The sequence below is a fragment of the Dendrobates tinctorius genome, unplaced genomic scaffold (genome assembly GCF_039654945.1).
Source record: "Dendrobates tinctorius isolate UK_male_01 unplaced genomic scaffold, ASM3965494v1 ptg000464l, whole genome shotgun sequence".
NCBI classification, from domain to species: Eukaryota; Metazoa; Chordata; class Amphibia; order Anura; family Dendrobatidae; genus Dendrobates; species Dendrobates tinctorius.
In genome coordinates, this window is record NW_027362126.1 from 2,485,110 (window position 1) to 2,509,321 (window position 24,212).

At 50.1% G+C, this 24,212-nt stretch overlaps 1 protein-coding gene across 1 annotated transcript in view; it reads left to right on the top strand.

The window, feature by feature from the left end:
* Positions 1-24,212, top strand: part of LOC141077868 (uncharacterized) — a 254,898-nt gene that overhangs the window by 213,820 nt on the left and 16,866 nt on the right. Inside the window, exon 6 of the mRNA XM_073564594.1 lies at positions 14,607-14,808. Within this exon, the coding sequence (XP_073420695.1) occupies positions 14,607-14,808 (202 nt within the window). The remainder of the gene's footprint in view (positions 1-14,606; positions 14,809-24,212) is intronic.

Sequence of the window (24,212 nt, forward strand, 5' to 3'; positions counted from 1 at the left end):
GCTGAGACTAACCAAAAACGAGTGTTAAACTGGGGACATTCGTCCAAGATTGCCGGCCACGTTGGTGTCAAAAAGACTTTGGGCTTAATCTCTCACTCTTATTGGTGGCCTTCACTCTCCCAGGATGTTAAAGACTTTGTGGCATCTTGCCCGTCCTGTGCCCAGAACAAGATGCCCAGACAACCACCCTCCGGTCTTCTGCTCCCGCTTCCCGTTCCGTCGGCTCCATGGCAGCACATAGCCATGGATTTCATTACTGATCTGCCTTGTTCCTCCACTTGTACTGTGGTCTTGGTGGTTGTAGACTGATTTTCAAAGATGGCCCACTTCATTCCTCTTCTCAGACTACCCTCTGCTCCTGACTTGGCGAAGATCTTCATTTCCAATATCTTCAGGATTCACTGCTTCCCCCAGCACATCGTGTCAGACAGAGGGGTCCAATTCACCTCTCGGTTCTGAAGAGCTCTATGCGGACTCATGAAGGTGTCATTGGATTTCTCTTCTGCCTATCACCCCCAAACCAATGGGCAGGTAGAACGTACCAACCAGATCCTTACATCTTACCTCCGGTACTTTTCTAATGCTCATCAGAATGGCTGGGTCGGTCTACGTCCTTGGGCTGAGTTCGCCTACAAGAATCACTCCAGTGAATCGTCCACCAAGTCTCCATTCTTCATCGTCTTTCGACAGCATCCCAGTGTGCCTCTATCGGTACTTCCTGTCTCGGGGGTACCTGCTGCCGATTCCCTGTCTGTGGAGTTCTCCAGGGTATGGCAGGAGACCAAAACCGCTCTCGAGAAAGCACGGGACAGAATGAAATTACACGCTGACAAGAGGCGCCTGAACGTTCCTCCATTTCTCCCTGGTGACAAGGTGTGGCTCTCCACCAAATACGTCCGCCTTAAGGTACCATCTTACAAACTGGGTCCCCGTTACATTGGTCCTTTTGAGGTCCTCAGGCGGATTAATGATGTTGCATACAAACTGAAGCTGCCTCCTTCACTCCGTATTCCCAATTCCTTCCTTGTGTCTCTCCTTAAACCTGTGGTTCTTAACCGATTTCATCCTTCTCCAGGCCACACACCCCAGCCTGTTGGCATGGGGGATGAGTTTGAGGTGAATGATATTTTGGCCATGAAGAAGGTAAGAGGGAGAACCATGTTCTTGATCGATTGGAAGGGTTTTGGCCCTGAGGAAAGGTCATGGGAATTCAGGGAGAATATCCACGCACCCCAGATTTTGTCTAAGTTCCTCTCCAGTTTTAGAAAGAGGGGGCGTAAAGGGGGGGTACTGTCATGCCGCGCTCATCTGGGGGCGGGACCTTGGTCCCGACGTCACCTCTTCCGGAGCCGCGGTCGCTCCGGGGGTCCCGCCGGGTGCGTACGCGCACCTCTCCTACCTAGGTTCCTGTCTCTTCCATGTTATGTGTGCGCTTGCGCGCTCCTCCTAGTTCGGCCTCCAGGTCCATCCTCTCTATGGTACTGGAGGACTTGACCCGGAAGCCCTAGCGATCATGTGCTTTATCAGGTGCCTGATTATTGCTGTGCTTCCTGGCTTAGTCTGCCGTGTCCCTGCCTGGCTGTGCGCTGTATTCAGGTCCTCTGCCTTGCACTCTGTTGTGCCTCTTGGCACACGCTCTGAACCTGCACTCTGCTTTGTACTCGGTTTTGCCTCCTGGCACACGCTCTGACCCTGTGCTCTGTCTCATACTCAATTGTGCCTCCTGGCACACACTCTGATCCTGTGCTCCGTCTTATACTCAGCTGTGCCTCCTGGCATATACTCTGATCCTGTGCTCTGTCTTGTACTCAGTTGTGCCTCCTGGCACACACTCTGATCCTGTGCTCTGTCTTGTACTCAGTTGTGCTTCCTGGCACACACTCTAATCCTGTGCTCTGTCCTATGCTCAGTTGTGCCTCCTGGCACACGCTCTGGTCCTGTACTCTGTCTTATGCTCAGTTGTTCTTTTCGGCACACACCTGTGATGGTCAACGTGTGGCTGGACACACCGCCTTCAGCAGGGTGAATTTCTCTCACACACATGACCCTGGATACACCACCTCCAGTAGGGCGAATTTAAATAACGTGCAGCCAGATACACCGCCTCCAGCAGGCGAATTTCAGAATTACACATGAAACTGGATACACCGCCTCCAGCAGGGTGAATTTAAATAATAAGGGGAAACACCAGGGAAACCGATACAATGGAGGGCCCTGCGATAGGGAACGGGGATGTGGAGACCTCCTGCACTCCCCTTAGCCAGTCTCTACACTCCTAACAGTCCCTATACAGGCTCCGCACCTGTCACCGAGCTGGAACCTATGAACCCTAGCTCGCCCTGCACCTAGCCCTTTCTAGTGAAATGGACAGTGCAGAAACTAATCCCACCACTGCACTGAAACACACATAAGGGAAGTCACAAACAGGGTTAACACCACTTAGCTTTGTTCTGTTGCTCTTGCTCCCAGCAACAGAGTCCACCACCAGAATGCAGCTTTCCTCCAGAATTGCTGCTACTTCTCCAAGCTTTGTCAGAGCTGCAAGGAACACCTCTCTGTAATTCCTTCCTTCACCAGACTTTACACCAGAGCTCTCCTGAGCTGCAAGGAACTCCTCTCTGTAGTTCCTTCCTCCACCAGACTTGGTTGAAAATGAGCAATATCACCAACAGTGAGTGAGAGAACAAGACACTCCTATATAGTTAAACCAGAGCAATCACACCTGTTAGTGATAATCACGTGCACTAAACCAAAGTAACCAGAGTGCAATGACCCTAACGGCCACCGGGGCAAAACTAGAACTGAAATCACCACAGTGCAATGACCCTAATGGCCACCGGGGGCAAAACTACCTTTAAGCACACAGCTTAAGGAATAAAAAGGTTACTTGTGCATTTATCTGTCATAATCCAACCTGGATCATGACAACACCCTGCTCCTGTACTCTGTTCCACCTCCTGGCACACCTGCTGCCTGACTCAGTGCTCTGACGTGCTCCTTTGCACGCATCCTGCTTTACTCACACCCGGACTTACGAAGTCTCTGTATATCACGTGTTCCCGTGTCCATGCTTTACACGTTCCTGCAGACACACTCACTCAATCGTGTCTCCTGTGAGCCGGCCACCTGGTGCCAGCAGTCGTGGTACCTCACCCCCTGGGGCTTGCCCCTGACACTCCCTGTATAGGGGGTGGTCTTCACTATGCCAGCTCGCCCTGGGAGGGTTGGTGCCTCGACCCAGAGGGTCCACTCCAGGAGTCGTCACAGAGATCGATGAGATGTTGCAGCTGGGGGTGATTCAACGGTCCAAGCACGTGGGCCTCACCTGTCGTCCTTGTGCCAAAGAAGGATCAGACCACCTGGTTCTGTGTGGACTACAAGGGGCTCAATGTCATCACAGCCTCTGATGCTCATCCAATGCCTCGCATCGAGGAGCTGCTTGAGCGGTTAGCTGGCGCGCACTATCTATCCATTATGGATCTGAGTTGTTGATATTGACTGATTCCCCTGAGCCCCGAGGCACAGGAGAAGTCCGCCTTTATCACCCCCTTCAGACTATATGAGTCCAAGGTCATGCCTTTTGGCATAAAGAATGGCCCTGCCACATTCCAGCGGATGGTCAACCACCTGCTTCAGGGACTGGAGAGGTGCGTGGTGGCGTACCTGGATGACATTGCCATCTTCAGTTCCACCTGGGAGGAACACCTTCAGCATCTCCAGGAGGTGCTCAGGCGCATACACCAAAGAGGCCTGACCATCAAGCTGGGAAGTGCCAGAAGAGCACGAGAGAGGTCCACTACCTGGGGCACCGGGTAGGCGGGGGCTCTATGAGGCCAGAGCCTGGAAAAGTGGACGCTATCACGTCCTGGCCCACCCCTAGGACCAAGAAGCAGGTGATGTCCTTCCTGGGCACTGCAGGGTACTATAGGAGCTTTTTCCAAACTATAGCAGCCTTGCGAAGCCCTTGATGGATCTCAGCAGGAAGAAGCTACCCCATACAGTCGACTGAACAGACAACTGTGTGGTGGCTTTTAGGGTTTTGAAAACAGTCCTGAGCAGCTCTCCTCTGCTAAGGGCAGTCGGCTGTTCTTAGAACGGACCGACGGCAGCGAGTTTGGCAGCGAGTCAGGTCGACTCATGGGAACCAAGAGCACCCCGTGTTTTACCTGAGTCGGAAACTTCTGTTGAAGGAAGTGGCCTATTCCACCATAGAGAAGGAGTGCCTGGCCATGGTTTGGGCCCTGCAGCAATTGCAGCCCTACCTGTTTGGACGCACCTTCACAGTGGTGACTGACCGCAACCTCCTGAGCTGGCTGCACACCATGTCCGGCACCAACGGAAGGTTGCTACGCTGGAGCATTGCCCTCCAGCAGTATGACTTTACCGTTAAACACAAAAAGGCAGCGAGCATGGCAACGCAGACGGCTTGTCCCGGCGGAGAGAATCCACAGAGGAGCGCATGGAGGAGTACCGAGAGGTCCTGCCTTGGTAGCGCAGTCCAGAAGGGGAGGTGTCCGGAAAATATGAACATTTTCTATGGTTTCGATTACACATGCAGAGCTATCAGCTGCAGCTCCTTGGTTTTTTGAATGACGTGCTGCCTCTCCCCCATTAGGTTGTGCAGTTAACACTGAACTCCTAATGCTGCATCCCCCCTCACAGCTGCACTCTCTTCCCCCTTCCCTCTAGCTACTCCAGCTTTGTGTAACATGAGACCTTGCTATGGCCGGAACAAGCCGGAAGTAATAGATTAGAAGCACGGGTTCCTTTGTCTATTCAAACGCGAATATAATAACACAAAATTATCATAGAAGCAATAAACTTTATTTTTGAGATCTACATCATTAAAGTTATTCACCACAGCGTTTTTTGGACCTCCACACTCACCAGAATCTGAGAAACGGGTACCTGCCTCCCAGTAATACATAGATATGCCATGTTTGGTATCGATAGATAAATTCACAAGAGATAGCATGATACTTCTGTCAACATGCTGTGAGCCTCGCAGCCAGAGTTATGGCACTCATCATTTTTCTAGTAACTTTCAAAAGGGGAGTACATTCCCTAGCTTCGCTACCCAGTGAGGTCAGTCAGGAGAAAGTATAAGGCTAGGATGCCCAATTAGTAAGTTTTGCCCGGGGGATCAGCTAGGGAAGCTGTGCATTTTGACCTGTTACTCTGGGATGGTCTCCCTCCCCCTCCTCCACATGGCGTGCCATTGTCTGAGATATGTAAGTTTCAGATTTTAACCCATTTTATTTTGTAATTGTCTGTTTATACTGTATCTTGTCTCGTTTGTAACATCTTTTATATTTTTGTAAACACTGCCTATATTTTCTGGAGTAAATTTATAAAATTTACTAGTTATGTTTTTCCTTCCTGTATAATGTCTTGCCATGACCTCGATGCTAAATTCACGCTACCTAGTGGGTTGGCTCCTGACCCGATATTGATTTTAAAATAGAACAAGGAGCTGGTGGCAGCAAAGTGTTCTGGGGATTTGAGAGACCCTGGCAGTAATGGAACGGAGGTTTATGTGTGTATTACCGGCCTGAGACTGGGGATATACAGACCGCCCTCACTGCAGAGTGCCCAATAGTCAGTACACGGCAAGGCAGCCTTTCTGGTGACTACTTATCCTAGGTGCACTAAATTAGAAAAACTTGACACTCGGTTTGTGAAAAATAGCGTCTTTCCCTGAACGGCAGCACGTCTGTCCCACGGACCCGGGCATGTAGCGCAATCCTATTGCAAGTCCTTTGCCTGACACTGATGCGCTGGCTATCGCTCTGCAGCTCTTTCTGCCCCACATTGTCCAGTACCTACCCGCCGCTTCGGGATACTTCTATGTAGACGTATTATCCTTCATCCTATACGTCCAAACGCATCCAGCACAACAGATTACTTGCTTTGGAGATTTAGCCCACTAACGTATGGATTTATACTCAAGGCTTTATCTCTAGTGCTCATTAAAGATCGTTCTGATGAAGGTCCTGTGATGGACCGAAAACTTTCAAATCAATTTCGTCTGGATGCACAATAAAAAGGAATTGTCTATTTTTCACAAACCGAGTGCCAAGTTTTTCTAATTTAGTATTTGATAGGTTGGATACGTGACTTGTGCACCAACATCTCACTTTTTTTGAGTGCAGTGTCCTCTATAACAGTATTATCCTAGGTGTAGTTCCCTGACTGACCTGAGGGTGAGGGGGGCACCAGAGAGCTGCAAGTTCCTAAACCGGAACTGGAAAGTGGGATATGATAAATCCCTGACAACTGGGGGCAACCTCACACCCCCCAGTTCTTGACAACAGTCCATCAGCATTTCCATGATCTTTGCCCTTTTTATGGGAGACATAAAAATTATAGGACTGTAAGTCCAGAATCCATCTGAGTCCATTGTCCCCAGCAGTCCGGTTTAGCCAACTTAGAGGATTATGGTCAGTTATGACCGTGAATTCCTTGCCGTAGAGGTAGGGCTGCAATTTCTTTAAGACACAGTCTACGGACAAGCATTCTTTTTCTAATGTGGCATATGCTTTCTCCTGGACCAACAGTTTCTGGGTGTTCCTGACCATCGTCCCCCACTTGACTGAGTACGGCTCCCAATCCGATGTCCAATGCATCTGTTTGGACAATGAACCGACGGTGGAAGTCAGCAGCAGTCAGGACTGGGCTTTGGGCTAGCTGGGTTTTCAACTGTAGGAATGCGGACTTGTGCTCTGGGGTCCCGATGAGATTGCGGGCATATCGTTTGGTGGTAAGGTCAGTGAGGGGCTTTGCTACTGTCCTGTAATTGGGGATAAACTTTCGATAATAGTTTGCGGTCCCTAGAAAGGCGCGCACCTGTTTTTGGTTGGCTGGGCGAAGCTACTGGGTAATGGCTTCTGCTTTTGCAGGTTCAGGATGAATACACCCACTTCTTACCCGATGTCTAAGATATAGTACCTCGGCCATCCCCATTTGGCACTTGTCAGGTCAGAGGGTAAGCTGGGCTTTTGCTACCCTCTGCAGCACCTGTGACACATGTTGAAGATGCTCTTCCCAGGTATCGCTGAAGATAGCGATGTCATCCAGAAAGGCCTGGGCATACCCCTGACATCCCTCTAGTAACTGGTCCACCATGCTTTGGAAGGTAGCCGGGGCATTCTTCATCCCAAAGGGCATGCTGGTAAATTCATATAGGCCAAAAGGGGTGATGAATGCAGACTTCTCTTGAGCCTCTTTTGTGAGTGGGATCTGGCAGTATCCCTTGCTCAAATCAATGAACCGAGATCCGAGATTTCCGGGGGCGAAACGCGCGTCGGGGCGCGGGGGATTTTTGCACAGCACCACGATTACCGTCACACCTCAGCTAAGGTAATTAGGATCTATACCAATATTACTTTTGTGCGGTAACTGTTGTTCAGTTATAGAGACCTGGTAGCAGGCTATTTAGACACTGGCATTATTTTATGCTTTCTAGCTATGATCATTTCAGGATATGTTGTTATTATCTCTGGGTAAGCAACTGATAATGTGGATGCAATATAATAGACCTTTTGGGGTCAGTCTGGCACTGATATAACTAAATTCAGTAATGTCAACCCTTGATAGTTTTTTTATAGTGAGGATTCTAGCAGTGGTATGAGGTATTTGATGGTTACTGATTGTGTTACGTATGTACACGTATTGTTCTGATTATAGTATCTTGGGCTGTGCAATTCCCCCTTGGGGTATATTATGTAAAATGATATGTAGTCTTAATTTTTGTCTCCTCAAATAAAAATTGTGTTATTTTATTACATAATATTGATTGGATCGCTTCATTTTTTGGGGGGCTATTAGTTACATCCTGTTGCCCTTGAGTGTGTATTATTGTGGTAGAAGTGCCAATATAGCATATTTGAAGGACACTTTAGTGTGTTAATTTCATGGCACCAACACTACATTGGCTGCCCATGGGAAGGAACTATGACCCCCATATTCGACATGTCATCCACTTCGGCCTTCATCATTGCCATCACTGGAAGTGTCACCCGGTAGGCCGGTTGTCTGAGTGGGGTGGCTACCCCTGTGTTGACATGACGCTGGACCAAGGGGGTTCAACCAGGCTGACTCATGAATAGGGCGCCATACTGTATGTTCCAAGCAGTTCTGTTAATTGTTGCTTCTGTGATGGACCAAGCCGCTTCCCCAACGGGACATCCGCTACCCCCATTCCTCTTTTGGATTCCACCAATAAGTCCAGGATCTGGTCCAGATCTGGGTCATCTAAAGGGGGACAACAAACTGCTAGGTTGGTACTTCCCTTTCCTAATAAGCTTTTAGCCTGTTAACATGATAGGTCCGTTCACGAACACCAGCTTGATCTAAAGCCACTGTGTAGTCAGTCTCCGCGCATTTCCTGGTGATGGTGAACGGACCTGCCCACATGGCTTGCAGCTTGTTTTTCCGTACTAGTACTAGAATCTTCTGTCCACAGGTAAATTTTTGCAATCTGGCTGTGTGGTTGTAACACCGTCGTTGCCTTTCCTGAGCTATTTCTAAATTCCCATGGGCTAAGGCCATGAGGTACCTCATCTTCTCCCTAAACTTTTGTATATACTCTAGAATGGGTGTGACGGACTCAGCCTCTGCTGAGCCCATTTTCATTTTTAGAGTGGACCCTCTGGGCCGTGGCACCCACCCACCTAGGGCGAGCTGACCTAGTTAGAACCCACCCCCTGTACAGGGAGTGTCAGGGGCAAGACCAAAGGGGTGAGCCACCACGGCAGCTGGACCAGACGGCCGGCTCAAGGAGACACTATTAAGTGTCTGACAACAGGACGGACAGGATACCAAACATAAAGCGAAGTCACACAGTTTCTTCCTCAAACGTGGATTCACACTTTATTCAGGTGCAGGGCACAAACAGTGAAACACGGCAGGATGCGTGCAAGGGCACGCCAAATGTTCCAGGCATAGTACGTGCACGAAAACATACCAGGGTCCAGGACAGGATACGTGATAGGGATCCACAAGAGTTCCTAGAAGGGATGCATGCTAGGACACGCCAGGATCCAAGACGGGGTGCGATGGCATCGGACTCCGGACTACTGGCAACGACCGACAGGGTCCAAGCATCAGGCTGCAGACATCAGCTCCAGACATCAGGCCGCAGTCATCTGGTTCCGGACCTCTGGCAACGGTCGGCAGGTTTCGGGAATCCGGCAGGCAAGCCAAGGTTCAAGGCAGGGTGCGTGCTTGGAGACACGCCAGGCTTCAAGGCAGGGTGCGTGCTTGGAGACACGCCAGGCTTCAAGGCAGGGTGCGTGCTTGGAGACACGCCAGGGTTCAAGGCAGGGTGCGTGCTTGGAGACACGCCAGGCTTCAAGGCAGGGTGCGTGCTTGGAGACACGCCAGGGTTCAAGGCAGGGTGCGTGCTTGGAGACACGCCAAAGCACAAGGTAAGACAGAGTGCGTGTGTAGAGACACGGCAAGGCACAAGATACTAGACAGAGTCCTGCACGTGCAAAGGGGCACGCCAGGGTCAGGCGAGGCAGAGTCCTGCGTGTGCAGAGAGGCACGTCAGGGTCAGGGTTCCAGGACAGGGTAAGGGCCTGTGTGTGCAAGAGGGCATGACAGGGGACATGGCAAAGCCTGCGTGTACTTTTACAGAAGCACGGGGAGGTATGCCATGGGCAGGCAAGGGCCTGCGTGTGCTATAGAGAGCACGCAGAGCACAGTGCAGAAACAGCGTTAGGTGCAAGGGAGCACAGAGAGCACGGCTGGGGCACTGGCTAGCTGATCGGGCTGCGGCACTGACAGACGGGCAAGACTCCAGCGAACCCGACTGAGGCATGGCAGGCGACACAGCTGTCACTGACCGACTAGCATGGCTGAGGCACAAGCAGGCGGGCACGGCTAGGGCGGGCACAGCTGAGGCACAAACAGGAGGCTAGGAAGGCCAGGCGCATGCAAAGAGCATACGAAGAAACAGAGCAAGGGAAGACAAGACGAGAAACAAGGCAGAGCATAAGCAGAGTACAGAACCAGGGACGGAAGCAAAGGCAGAAACATGGAACCAGGTCAGAGCAAGAACAGAGCTAGCAGCGGAGCGTAGGCCGGAGCCCAGAGCCGGGCCAAGGGAGAGCCTTGGGACTAGACATGGAAAAGAGCACAAACGGAAAGAAAGGAGGAATAGTGCGTGTGCCAGGGAGCACTACAGAGCACCATAGGAGAGAGCGAGGCAGAGCAAGCAAAGACAGAGACCATAGGGAGGAACAAGGCAGAGCATAGCGAAGGCAAGACATGGCAAAAACAGGCAAGGCAGAGAATAACAGAAGGACTACAAGTCCAAGCAGGACAAGGACGAACATGGCACAACGGACAAACATAAGACAAGAGACGGAGCGTGTGCAGAGACGCACGACAGAGCAAGTGCAAGGGCACAGAATAGAGGGAGCGCCCCACAGACCAAGCAGCCATGCAGGGAAGCAACACAATACTCAGGCCCTGAGCATAGGAAGGGGCGGTCTAATATAGGGCATAGCACCTCCTCTTCCAGGTCAGGACCAGGGGAGAACTTCCTAGTTCAGATGCTCCAGGATCACAGAGCGCAGTCACATGATCAGGGTTTCAGACATGACAAGATGATCACAGAACCAGACAGTGCAGGATCTTAGGAAATGTCACATGATCAAGGTTTCAGACATGACGAGATTATTGCAGAACCAGACAGTGCAGGATCTTAGGAAATGTCACATGATCAAGGTTTCTAGACATGACGAGATGATTGCAGAACCAGACAGTGCAGGATCCTAGGAAAGACACATGATCAGGGTTTCAGACATGACAAGATGATTGCAGAACCAGACAGTGCAGGATCTTAGGAAACGTCACATGATCAAGGTTTCTAGACATGACGAGAAGATCACAGAAGGCAAAGCAGAAACGCAGGCATCTTGCAGCTCAGCAGCCATGAGGTGAGTGTGCACACTGCTCTAGGGAACAAGCAGGATAGCAGACATGAGATGCGCATGCACACCGCTCCAGGGTCATGAGGCAAAACAGACATGGCGGACATAAAAGACATGGCGAGCATGACAATGGGAACCTCTTTTGTGGGAAAAGTGCCCTCCCAACTCTCTCTTACTAGCTCTAACGGCCCTCAAACTTTTCGGCCATACAGCAATTCAAAAGGAGAGAACCCAGTAGAATCCTGCGGCACCTCCCGATAAGCGAACAAGAGCTGATGCAGGTTTTTCTCCCATTTCCCTCCCTCAGACTCCACATACCAACTAAAGAGCTGATTGAGCGTTCCACTGAAACCTTCACACAGCCCATTAGTTTCGGGGTGGTAGGGTGTGGTAAGCATGGGGCGGACACCATGTTTCTCCCAGAGGGTCTGAATTGCCTCGCTTTGGAACTGGGTCCCCTGGTCGGGCAATACCTCCTGTGGATACCCTACTTGACTAAAAATGTCCAGTAGAGCTTGAGCCACGTGCTTTGCATCTATGGATGACAGGGTAAAGGCCTCCGATTAGCGAGTGGCAAAAATCGACCAGGGTGAGGGTGGACTTCTTTTTGCTGCGGCTAGCTAAAGGACCCACTAAATCGATGGCAACCCTCTGGAAGGGTTGACCTAACAAGGTCATGGATTGGAGCGGGGCACAAGAGGATGCTCCCCCCATCCTTTGACAAACCGGACAAGAGGCTCAGTATTTCCATACCTCTTGGGCAACCTTTGGCCAAAAGAAACTATGCAGTAGTTGAGCCCGGGTCTTTCTCACCCCTATGTGTCCAGCTGCAGGAACGTCATGTGCCAAGCGCAGGAGTTGGAGCCGATACTGCTGAAGGACCAAGAGCTGATGGACATGGGTCCAGGGTTTCTCTGGGCATGATGCAGGCTTTTCCCTATATAGCAGTCCATTCTCCCATCTATACACCTCCCCTGATTTGTTTCCCCAGGTCGAGCGGCTGCACTGCGGGCCAATTCTAGGGTGGGGTCCATAAGTTGGGCTTCTCTAAACTCTTTGCAATCTGTCTCCCCCAGTCAATGGCAACAGTCTGGTCAAGTGTACTCACCACCATTGGCTCAGAGGGGGTTGATGGAGGCTTGAAGTGTCGGTTATCCTCGGGATGGGTGACAGAAGGATCCACATCAGGGTGTTCTTACTAGTTCCATAATCATGGCAGTATTGAGGCCCAAGTGGCCGGGCAGCATCCCGTGCCCAACCAGTCAAACTAGTCCACAGTTATTTAGCCCAATCAGCTATGGACACCTGGTGCATCAGCATTAAAGTCTCGAAATCTTGCAGATGTTCATCGACCTCGGTGTTGGACTCATTAAACACTGGCATGTCTCTGTAGTGGAGCTGTGTTCCTTGTTGAGGAATTACCATTGGGTTAGGGTCCGATGCTGGCTGTAGGGGTACTGGAACTCCCAAAACTGATTCCATAACCCAAGCTCTTTCACCAGTTGAGGCTCCAGGTCCCAATGCGACCAATAACTCCTGGATTCGAGCTGCAGGGTAGATTCCTGACTGGCACAGGGTCCTGGCTCAGGCAATTCCTCTGGGTCCAGCAGAGTTTTTGTCATCCTCCACAACGTTCTGGGCATTCCAACATTCCTTGATCAAATCTGACAGAGTGTCCATGGTCTGGTATTCAATCCATCAAAGCTGGCACAGCTCCTGTAGTTGTCGTTTCTTGTTAAGGCTATACATCCACTCTGGTCCTCTTCCCAAGGCCAAGTTGGTGGGGTTGGCCATGGTGGCGTCCAAAACCTACTGTGTATGCCTCATCAGTGGTCTGCTGGGTTTCTGTATGCCTCCCTGGTTGTGAAGCCCTGGACGGTGTGTGAGAACACCAGTCCCCTGCTGCTTCCCCGGTTCTGCTGGACTGAGTAGTGTTCCACTGCTTTCCACAAATTGTAGAGAAACGGGGTCAGTGGGTGCTCTCGTCCGCCGTCCCGGCTGCCTTTAGAAAGACTGCATGTGTGGGGAGGTTGACCTGACAGATGGATCTGCCTGTAGTGAGGGGCAGAGGGATGGCTCAGTGTAGGAATGAAAGCCCTGAGATGAAAAGAAAAGGGTCTCATGTGGTAGTTTGACCATTAGAGGGCAGTGGGGAGCGTAGGAGAGAGTGGTTTTGTAACTGCCATGGGTCAAGGTAACTGCCATTGGTCAAAGGTTACTGTCAGGTGATGGTGGGTGGAGCTACCAGGGCTGGTAGTATAAAGGCTGAGGGAAGGTTCTAGAAGTTCCAGTCAGCCAGGGGAGCTCACTAGATAGGAGGGTCTGCCGTGAAGTGAAAGGCGGTGGAAAGCCCTCAGAGAGTAACTGACAGTTGAGACGGTCATGGGGGGTGGCCCAAAGGACAGTAGCGACAGACGGAGACGGTCTGAGAGTACCAAGTGACGGTGTACTTTGAATGGTGAAGCACTGTGGTGGATGTGCCTAGGGCAGCCATAGTGGACAGTGTCACAAAGGACGCCACGACGTATAGCATAAGAAGTGAAGGTACCCGGGTCTGTGTATAAAGGAAATGTGAAATTCCTGTGGCGAAGTGCAGAAGTCGTCAGAAAGGCGGTGAATAAACATGGACATGTTGAACTCCATTTCTATTTCAGTCTCCAGTCTGTCGGCGTCAAGAAGTGGGTCTCCCCCCAGTCCAGTAGGATCACCTTCCCCCACCTATCCTGCATTTACTGTGTATGCCTCATCAGTGGTCTGCCTCCCTGGTTGTGAAGCCCTGGACGGTGTGTGAGAACACCAGCCCCCTGCCGCTCCCCCGGTTCTGCCGGACTGAGTAGTGTTCCACTGCTTTCCACCAATTGTAGAGTGGGTCAGTGGGCGCTCTCGTCCGCTGGCCCGGCTGCCTTCAGAAAGACTGCATGGAGCAGGGCTCATACCACTGAGCGCCCGCTATATCACCCCGTGGGCAATACACTACACAGACAACACAGGGTAAAACAGTGTGGCAATACTTTATTGAACCACAACACTAATAGCAAACAGAACAATCCCAGCAATTACCCCCAAGATGGTGCACCTTACAGGGTCTCACCCTTCCGCTAACTCGCCGGGATAATGGCAGATGTTACGTCAGAGCTCCCAGGGTCGCTACTCCACCTGTGATAACACACGGAGAAGAGGTAACGACAAGCGTAGGGAGATTACCGAGAGCAGTCCTGTGTTCTTTCAGCAGGGTCCGATGTACCCTGAGCTGAGATCCTGAAGAGTGACACCAACCAGAAGAAAAGAAGTCTCTTTTATACCCGAGTCATGTGATCTATTCTTAGATTTACCCAGTGTCCTTCAGTCCACCCTCACAGCCTTTCCCTTTCCACTTTCAAAGTCAACAAACTGTTCCAGAATACAATACACAATTAGCATATCAGCACACAATCACCAAAGATGAGCATACACTATGTACAGTCAATATTACAGACTTACACAGTATGTTAAATGGTAGATCGGTTTGCAAGTCCGTCTTCTTGACCCCCAAAAGAAATAAACACTCAACTCCACAAGCCAATATACAGATAAAAAGTCAATTGTTCAAGGTTTGCAAAAATGTGGTTGTCTGGGAAATGAAGATACAATCTGGTTTCTTCACAATCTCCTTTCTTCTCTCTCCAGATTCGGTCTATGTACAAGGTTTATTCGCAGTCATTTTGCAGCAGATCGCTGACCGTCCCCCATACCCTCCATCACAGCAGCCGCTGTCGGTCCCTTTGCAGCACTTGTACCCGTCCCTGCAGCCGGCTGTGCCACAGAGAATGCCTGGACAGGAGGCGGAGCCTGCGCTGAGTATCTGCGGCCTCGATGAGTATGTACAACCGTGAGTATCCACCATATTTACCTAAGCGCCAGCTTCACCCGCGACTTCCAGCATTGTGGGACCAATGTAATATCGGGAAGTGGCGGCCAATCAGAGCTCAGCGCTGCGGTCTGCACAGTCAAACATTGTATCTCTACTGTCGAGATGTTCCACTGGCCGCTCGGCATCATCAGGGGCACAGAGGGTGGGGCTACTACAGGACAACACCGGGGCCACAGAGCTGTCACTTCTGTGCCAAACTGAAGGCAGAGACTCATCCACGCCTGCTGGGAGTCCCTGAATTTCAACGCTCAGTTGGTGTGTCTACCTCCTGATCATGCGACCCCTGAGGTTACGTGATGCGCAGTGCGCCCTGCATGAACATGGTGCTCTCCCACCCTTATCTGCAGGATGTCTTACTCAGGTGGCGCCAAATATGGGAGCGATACCCGCTCTGCACCATGGCACAGGAACCAGCTTAGATACACTACCCCTAGGGATGAGATTAGATACATTGTTATTAAAGTGTAACTGTCATCCTGATAACGAGCACAGGAGCACGGCTGCACTGTGAACTGTAATCAGGGCCATGGGGAGAAGAGGTGACAATATCTTCTTTGCTCTCGTTGTGATACGACCCCCTCCTGTGATGTAGCCCCTTCCGGTGATTCGGCCCCTTCCTGTGATGCTGCCCCTTCCTGTGATGTGGGCTCCTCCTGTGATGCTGCACCTGTTACAGAACCATCCAGCACCCAGAATATGTTGTGCAGTTATAAGTATGTATAATAGGTTCCATGGGAGATAGGAAGACCCCGTTACACTATCTCGGGTACCTCTTTCAGTACCACCCCGTGTTTTCGGAGGTCCACTCTGCTTTGGCTGGAGTCTGAATGAATGACGCTGGCTGGATTTCCTTGGTTACATGGGTGCATATAAAAGATCACTGCTTCTCCATGTATTTCCAGTCTGACAACACTTTACTCACAGGACACAGAATATATCACACAGATACAGAGGGCCAGCCAATAGAAAAGCGGCAGGCCAGACATGCATTACAAAAGCCGCAGGTGGCCGGAGCCTGCTGATATTTACTGTGGGAATTACAAAGGTGGGGGAGGGGGGCGGCTGGGTGCAGCCTGTGGGCTGATACATTAGGGACATGCATCTCACATAGAACCTATTATATACAGTCATGGCCAAAAGTATTGACACCCCTGCAATTCTGTCAGATAATATTCAGTTTCTTCCTGAAAATGATTGCAAACACAAATTCTTTGGTATTATTATCTTCATTTAATTTGTCTTAAATGAAAAAACGCAAAAGAGAATGAAGCAAAAAGCAAAACATTGATCATTTCACACAAAACTCCAAAAATGGGCCGGACAATAGTATTGGCACCCTCAGCCTAATACTTGGTTGCACAACCTTTAGCCAAAATAACTGCGACCAACCGCTTCCGGTAACCATCAATGAGTTTCTTACAATGCTCTGCTGGAATTTTAGACCATTCTTCTTTGGCAAACTACTCCAGGTCCCTGATATTTGAAGGGTGCCTTCTCCAAACTGCCATTTTTAGATCTCTCCACAGGTGTTCTATGGGATTCAGGTCTGGACTCATTGCTGGCCACCTTAGAAGTCTCCAGTGCTTTCTCTCAAACCATTTTCTAGTGCTTTTTGAAGTGTGTTTTGGGTTATTGTCCTGCTGGAAGACCCATGACCTCTGAGGTAGACCCAGCTTTCTCACACTGGGCCCTAAATTATGCTGCAAAATTTGTTGGTAGTCTTCTGACTTCATAATGCCATGCACACGGTCAAGCAGTCCAGTGCCAGAGGCAGCAAAGCAACCCCAAAACATCAGGGAACCTCCGCCATGTTTGACTGTAGGGACCATGTACTTTTCTTTGAATGCCTCTTTTTTCTCCTGTAAACTCTATGTTGATGCTTTTGCCCTAAAAGCTCTACTTTTGTCTCATCTGACCAAAGAACATTCTTCCAAAATGTTTTAGACTTTTTCAGGTAAGTTTTGGCAAACTCCAGCCTGGCTTTTTTATGTCTCGGGGTAAGAAGTGGGGTCTTCCTGGGTCTCCTACCATACAGTCCCTTTTCATTCAGATGCCGACGGATAGTACGGGTTGACACCGTTGTACCCTCGGACTGCAGGGCAGCTTGAACTTGTTTGGATGTTAGTCGAGGTTCTTTATCCAACATCCGCACAATCTTGCGTTGAAATCTCTTGTCAATTTTTCTTTTCCGGCCACATCTAGGGAGGTTAGCCACAGTGCCATGGGCTTTAAACTTCTTGATGACACTGCGCACGGTAGACACAGGAACATTCAGGTCTTTGGAGATGGACTTGTAGCCTTGAGATTGCTCATGCTTCCTCACAATTTGGTTTCTCAAGTCCTCAGACAGTTCTTTGGTCTTCTTTCTTTTCTCCATGCTCAATGTGGTGCACACAAGGACACAGGACAGAGGTGGAGTCAACTTTAATCCATGTCACCTGGCTGCAAGTGTGATTTAGTTATTGCCAACACCTGTTAGGTGCCACAGGTAAGTTACAGGTGCTGTTAATTACACAAATTAGAGAAGCATCACATGATTTTTCGAACAGTGCCAATACTTTTGTCCACCCTCTTTGTTATGTTTGGTGTGGAATTATATCCAATTTGGCTTTAGGACAATTCTTTTTGTGTTTTTTCATTTAAGACAAATTAAATGAAGATAATAATACCAAAGAATTTGTGTTTGCAATCATTTTCAGGAAGAAACTGAGTATTATCTGACAGAATTGCAGGGGTGTCAATACTTTTGGCCATGACTGTATACATATAACTGCACAACATATTCTGGGTGCTGAGTGATTCTGTAGCACGGCTCCCCCTTTTCAGCGACGCGATCGGCATACACAGTCTGATCCTCAACGGATCGGTTTGGGGATGACTGAAGTTTATGGGGTTGGTACAAGTTCCGTTTGTCGACTTTGTCCATCGGCGTTACCGTTTTGTTTGCCGGGTCTGTGGTGGATGGTGAAGTCCAGAGGTTGTAGGGCTAGACTCCACCGCAGCAATCTGGCATTGTCTCCGGAGACCCGATTAAGCCAGACTAGGGGATTATGGTCCGTTAGGAGGGAAAACTGTCGTCCATACAAATACGGTTGCAACTTCTTGAGTGCCCATACTACCGCCAGGCACTCCTTCTCGATGGCCGCATAGCTTACTTCACGGGGCAGTAGTTTCCGACTCAGGTAAGCTACCAGGTGTTCTTGGCCGTCCGGCCCGACTTGGCTCAGTACTGCCCCAATCCAAACATAGAAGCGTCTGTGTGAACCAGGAAACGTTTAGTTGGATCGGGTGCGGCCAATACAGGGGTATTGGTGAGGGCGTCCTTTAGTTGGCGGAAGGCTTCCTCACACTCTGAGGTCCAGGTTACCTGGCGGGGTTGGTTCTTACGGGTCAGATCAGTGAGGGGCTTGGCTACGCTGCTGTAATTGGGAACGAATTTCCTGTAATACCCCGCTGTCCCTAGAAACGCCATGACCTGGGTTTTAGAGCGTGAGATGGGCCATTTGGCTATGGCCTCAATCTTGGCTGGTTCTGGTCGCTGTTTCCCACTTCCCACCCAATGCCCTAAATACTGAACCTCTGCTTTGCCCACGTGACACTTGTTTGGGTTCAGGGTGATTCCGGCCTGGTGGATCATGTCCAATACTGTGTCTAGGTGATTTAGATGCTCTTCCCATGTCGCACTGTAGATGGCGATGTCGTCCAGGTAGGCACAAGCATAGTCCTGGAGACCATCCAGAAGCCGGTCAGCCAGCCTTTGGAAGGTCGCCGGGGCATTTTTCATCCCGAATAGCATAACTCGAAACTGGAATAAGCCGAACGGGGTGACAAATGCCGACTTGGGAATAGCGTCAGGACTAAGGGGAATCTGCCAGTAGCCTTTGCATAGATCGATGGTGGTCAAATACTTTGCCCCCGCCAGCCGGTCTAACAACTCATCCACATGCGGCATGGGGTATGCATCCGTCACTGTTTTCTCATTGAGCTTACGATAGTCTACACAAAACCATGTAGTCCCATCCTTCTTGGGCACTAACACTACGGGGGATGCCCAGGGACTATCTGACTCTTCAATGACCCCTAAACGCAACATCTCTTGTATCTCTTGTCGCATCCCCTCTCGTACAGACTCAGGGACGCGGAAGGGGTTTTGTCGCGGGGGGGGTCTGATCCAGGGTCTCAACCTTGTGTTGTGCCAGGCGAGTGTACCCCGGTCTGTTATGATGAGTCACCGAAGGAGGAAAAAACAAAATACCAGCTAAGTCCAGAAAAACCAGAGAGGTTGGCAGCTATCGGATTGCAGACCCCTGAACCTATCCACAACTACTAGCAGTAGCCGTGGGGGGTTCCTACGGTGCCCTAGACCCCTCGATCACAGCCGGAGAACTATATAGCCTAAAGACAGAAAGGGGAAAAACTAAACTGCCCCAGAGTAGACCCCAAAGCAATAGGCAGCCCCCAACATATAATGACGGTGAAGCAAGATGAAAACACTAACACAGATAGAAAGATAGGTTGAGCAAATGATGGGGCCCAAGCTAACTACATAGGACAGGATAGGAAAGCTGCTGTCTGCCATCCGCAAAAACCCTATCAAAATGAGGCAACCGACTGATAGGAAAAACAGGCCCTGAAGTCGCTAGGCTTCAAAAGACTATATCAGCACTCAGGTATATTCTGAAGACAGAGCAAAATATCAATAGATCAGAGACAAAAAATGGAGTTCAGCTCACCCCCGGCCGGGGATGGCAGAACTCCCAGAAAACAAGGCAAAACAAAAACAAAACTGAAGAGTACAAAGAAGAGCAGAAAACTTCGCTTTGAGATGCAGGAATCAGACTGGTCTCCAAGAATCCAGCAGGAAAGTCACCAGCCAAGAAGAAGGGCGTTGGCAGCCTTATATCCAGTCCTCAATTCCAGCCACCCAGTCATCATCTAGCTGCCCATGTGTTTGGTAATCAGCCTCACTACCTTCCTTCACCAGAGGAGGGAGTTCATCAGACCTCAATGGTGAAGGGAAAAATGAACTCACAACAGTACCTCCCCCTTGAGGAGGGGTCACCGAACCCTCATTCATGCCACCAGGGCGATCCGGGTGAGCCCGATGAAATGCACGCACCAATCTTTCGGCATGAATATCAGAGGCAGAGACCCAGGAATTATCCTCCTGACCATAACCCTTCCACTTAACCAAATACTGGAGTCTCCGTCTAGCCAGACGGGAATCCAGTATCTTCTCTACCTCATATTCCATGTTACCTTCAACTAATACAGGGTCCGGAGGTGCCACCCCAGGAACTACTGGTTCAACAAACCTCTTCAACAAGGACTTATGAAACACATTATGAATTTTAAATGTGACAGGAAGAGCCAACCGAAAAGAGACCGGATTAATAATCTCCAAAATCTTGTAAGGTCCAATAAATCTAGGCTTAAACTTAGGAGAAGCCACCTTCATAGCGATATTTTTTGATGACAACCAAACCATATCACCCACCTTAAACTGGGGACCAACGGTCCTACGCCGGTTGGAAAACCGCTGGGCCTTTTCCTGGGAGAGAGACAACTTATCCACTACTTGGTCCCAGATCTGGTGCATTCTCTCCACCACAGTGTCAACACCTGGGCAGGCAGAAATAATATTCGAGGCATCTCCACAAAAAAACCACAGCTTATTACGCCTTCTGAACTCCTGACGTTGCGCCCTAGACAAAACTCTATCACATTGCATAGGTTCAGACATTTGTTCAACAGGTGGTAACATCTCTCGTGTAGTTTTGCGTTCACGTAAACGCCGATCCACCTGAATGGCTAATGACATAGAATCGTCAAGACCAGAGGGAACAGGAAATCCCACCATAGTATCTTTTACAGTTTCTGACAAACCCGTCCGAAAGAGGGCTGCCAAGGCACCATCATTCCAGGTAGTAAGGACCGCCCACTTTCGGAATTTTTGACAGTACAACTCTGCCGAATCCCGACCCTGGCTTAATGCCAACAGGGTCTTTTCAGCCTGATCAATAGCATTAGGTTCATCATACAACAACCCCAAGGCTTGAAAAAATGCGTTCACATTATTCAGAATAGGATCATCAGGTTTCAAAGAAAACGCCCAATCCTGGGGATCGCCGCGCAGCAAAGAGATGACAATTTTAACCTGCTGCGCGGAGTTCCCCGACGAGTTAGGCTTCAAGGCAAAAAATAATTTACAATTATTCTTGAAATTCAAGAATTTAGACCAATCCCCCAAAAATACATCAGGAGTAGGGATCTTTGGTTCAGCAGCATGTGAATGAGCAAGATAGGCGGAAATTCCCCGCACTTCAGCAGCGAGCTGCTCCACACGATCAGACAATTGCTTCATCTCCATTGAGAAAAAAATTCCCCCTATGGCCTCAGAGATATAGAGGAAAAAATATGCACACAAAAAAAAAAAAAAAATTCTGACACTTTTCTTTTTTTTTTTACAATTCTCTCCTGCTATTGAGTACCCTAGGATCTGCGGTATGGCTGGTGATTCTGTTATGATGAGTCACCGAAGGAGGAAAAAACAAAATACCAGCTAAGTCCAGAAAAACCAGAGAGGTTGGCAGTTATCGGATTGCAGACCCCTGAACCTATCCACAACAACTAGCAGTAGCCGTGGGGGGTTCCTACGGTGCCCTAGACCCCTCGATCACAGCCGGAGAACTATATAGCCTAAAGACAGAAAGGGGAAAAACTAAACTGCCCCAGAGCAGACCCCAAAGCAATAGGCAGCCCCCAACATATAATGACGGTGAAGCAAGATGAAAACACTAACACAGATAGAAAGATAGGTTGAGCAAATGATGGAGCCCAAGCTAACTACATAGGACAGGATAGGAAAGCTGCTGTCTGCCATCCGCAAAAACCCTATCAAAATGAGCCAACCGACTGATAGGAAAAACAGGCCCTGAAGTCGCTAGGCTTCAAAAGACTATATCAGCACTCAGGTATATTCTGAAGACAGAGCAAAATATCAACAGATCAGAGACAAAAAATGGAGTTCAGCTCACCCCCGGCCGGGGATGGCAGAACTCCCAAAAAACAAGGCAAAACAAAAACAAAACTGAAGAGTACAAAGAAGAGCAGAAAACTTAGTTTTGAGATGCAGGAATCAGACTGGTCTCCAAGAATCCAGCAGGAAAGTCACCAGCCAGGAAGAAGGGCGTCGGCAGCCTTATATCCAGTCCTCAATTCCAGCCACCCATTCATCATCTAGCTGCCCATGTGTTTGGTAATCAGCCTCACTACCTTCCTTCACCAGAGGAGGGAGTTCATCAGAACTCAATGGTGAAGGGAAAAATGAACTCACAACACCGGTCTCTCTGAAAACATCCTCTGTCGCTGCCTCAACAACGCCTCCACCTGCTGTCTCTCCCGGGGGCCTAGGTCTTCACCCAAGTGTACCTGGTCCCATGTTTTAGACTGGGTCCTTTCCCCTAAGACATCCGGCATGGGAAGTCCGGCTAAATCCTCTGCTTCAGGTGCACAGATGGCCACTACCTCTTCAGGGCGCTCCCGGTAGGGCTTCAGCATATTCACGTGGAACATGCGGATAACTCTGGGGTCGTCACAATCGGCGACATTATAGGTTGTGTCGGCTATTTTCCCCACTACCTGGTAGGGCCCCTGCCATGCAGCTTGGAACTTGTTCTGCTTAGTGGGCTCTAACACCAGGACCTTCTGTCCTATTTCCAAAGTACGCTCTCTAGCCCTCCAATCGTACCATGCGCGCTGGCGCCGTTGGGTCGCCTGCATGTTCTCACGTACAGCCTGGGTCAGCTCCTGTAGGCGGTCCCGGAATTCCAACACATAGGGTACAATAGGTACCCCTTCTATGAGGCCCTCCCCTTCCCAGTGTTCCAGCACTAAGTCTAGGGGTCCCCTTACCCGTCTCCCGTATACCAGCTCGAACGGGGAGAACCCCGTGGATTCTTGGGGCACCTCCCGATAGGCAAACAGGAGGTGTGGCAAGAATTTCTCCCAGTCCCTGTAGGTCCTGGTAAAAGTCCCAATGAGCTGTTTTAGCGTTCACACAACCCATTGGTTTGCGGGTGGTACGGGGCGCTTCTAATGGACTTTACGCCGCACAGCTTCCACAGTTGGTTGGTCACCTCTGCTGTAAACTGGGTACCCTGGTCCGAGATAATCTCTCGGGGAAATCCAACCTGTGAGAAAACCTGGAGCAGGGCAGCCACCACCGTCTCTGCCAGTATGTTAGGTAACGCAACCGCCTCTGGATACCGTGTGGCATAATCTACCATCGTCAATATATACTTTTTCCCTGACGGACTGGGTTTGGCTAACGGCCCTATCAGGTCGACCGCTACTCGGCTAAATGGTTCCTCCACAATGGGGAGGGGGCGTAATTTGGCCTTGCATCGATCCCCCCTCTTGCCAATGCGCTGACAGCTGTCACAGGTCTGGCAGTACTGACGAACATCATAGGTTACCCCCGGCCAAAAGAAGTTTTGTGTCAGACGATGCCTGGTGCGACTGACGCCGAAGTGCCCGGCCAAGGGTATATCATGAGAGATTCGCAGTAGCTCCTGCCTATACTTCTTGGGAACTACCAGCTGCTGTTTAATAGTGGGGCTCGTCCCTGTGTGGTGCTGCTCTGTGATCTGGTAGAGGAGTCCCTGCTTCCATACAAACTGTTGCCCTTCCAGTACCCCTCTCCCCCCTCCTGTAGAAGGGGTATCATATCCCACTGCTGCCACCAGTGTAACGGGGTCTTCCTATCTCGGGTACCTCTTTCAGTACCACCCCGTGTTTTCGGAGGTCCGCTCTGCGTTGGCTGGAGTCTGAATGAATGACGCTGGCTGGAATTCCTTGGTTACATGGGCGCATATAAAAGATCACTGCTTCTCCATGTATTTCCAGTCTGACAACACTTTACTCACAGGACACAGAATATGTCACACAGATACAGAGGGCAGGCCAATAGAAAAGCGGCAGGCCAGACATGCATTACAAAAACCGCAGATGGCCTGAGCCTGCCGATGTTTACTGTGGGAATTACAAAGGTGGGGGGAGGGCGGACAAAAGGAGAATATTATGTCCCCTCTGCCCAGGGGCGCAGCCTGTGGGCTGATGCATTAGGGACATGCATCTCACATAGAACCTATTATACAAACATATAACTGCACAACATATTCTGGGTGCTGAGTGGTTCTGTAACAGCACCCTTCCTGTGATGTGGGCTCCTCTTGTGATGCGGGCTCCTCCTGTGATGAGGGCTCCTCCTGTGATGCGGCCCCTTCCTGTGATGCCGCCCCCTTTCTGTGATGTGGGCCCCCTCCTGTGATGCGGCCCCCTTCCTGTAATGTGGCCCCCTC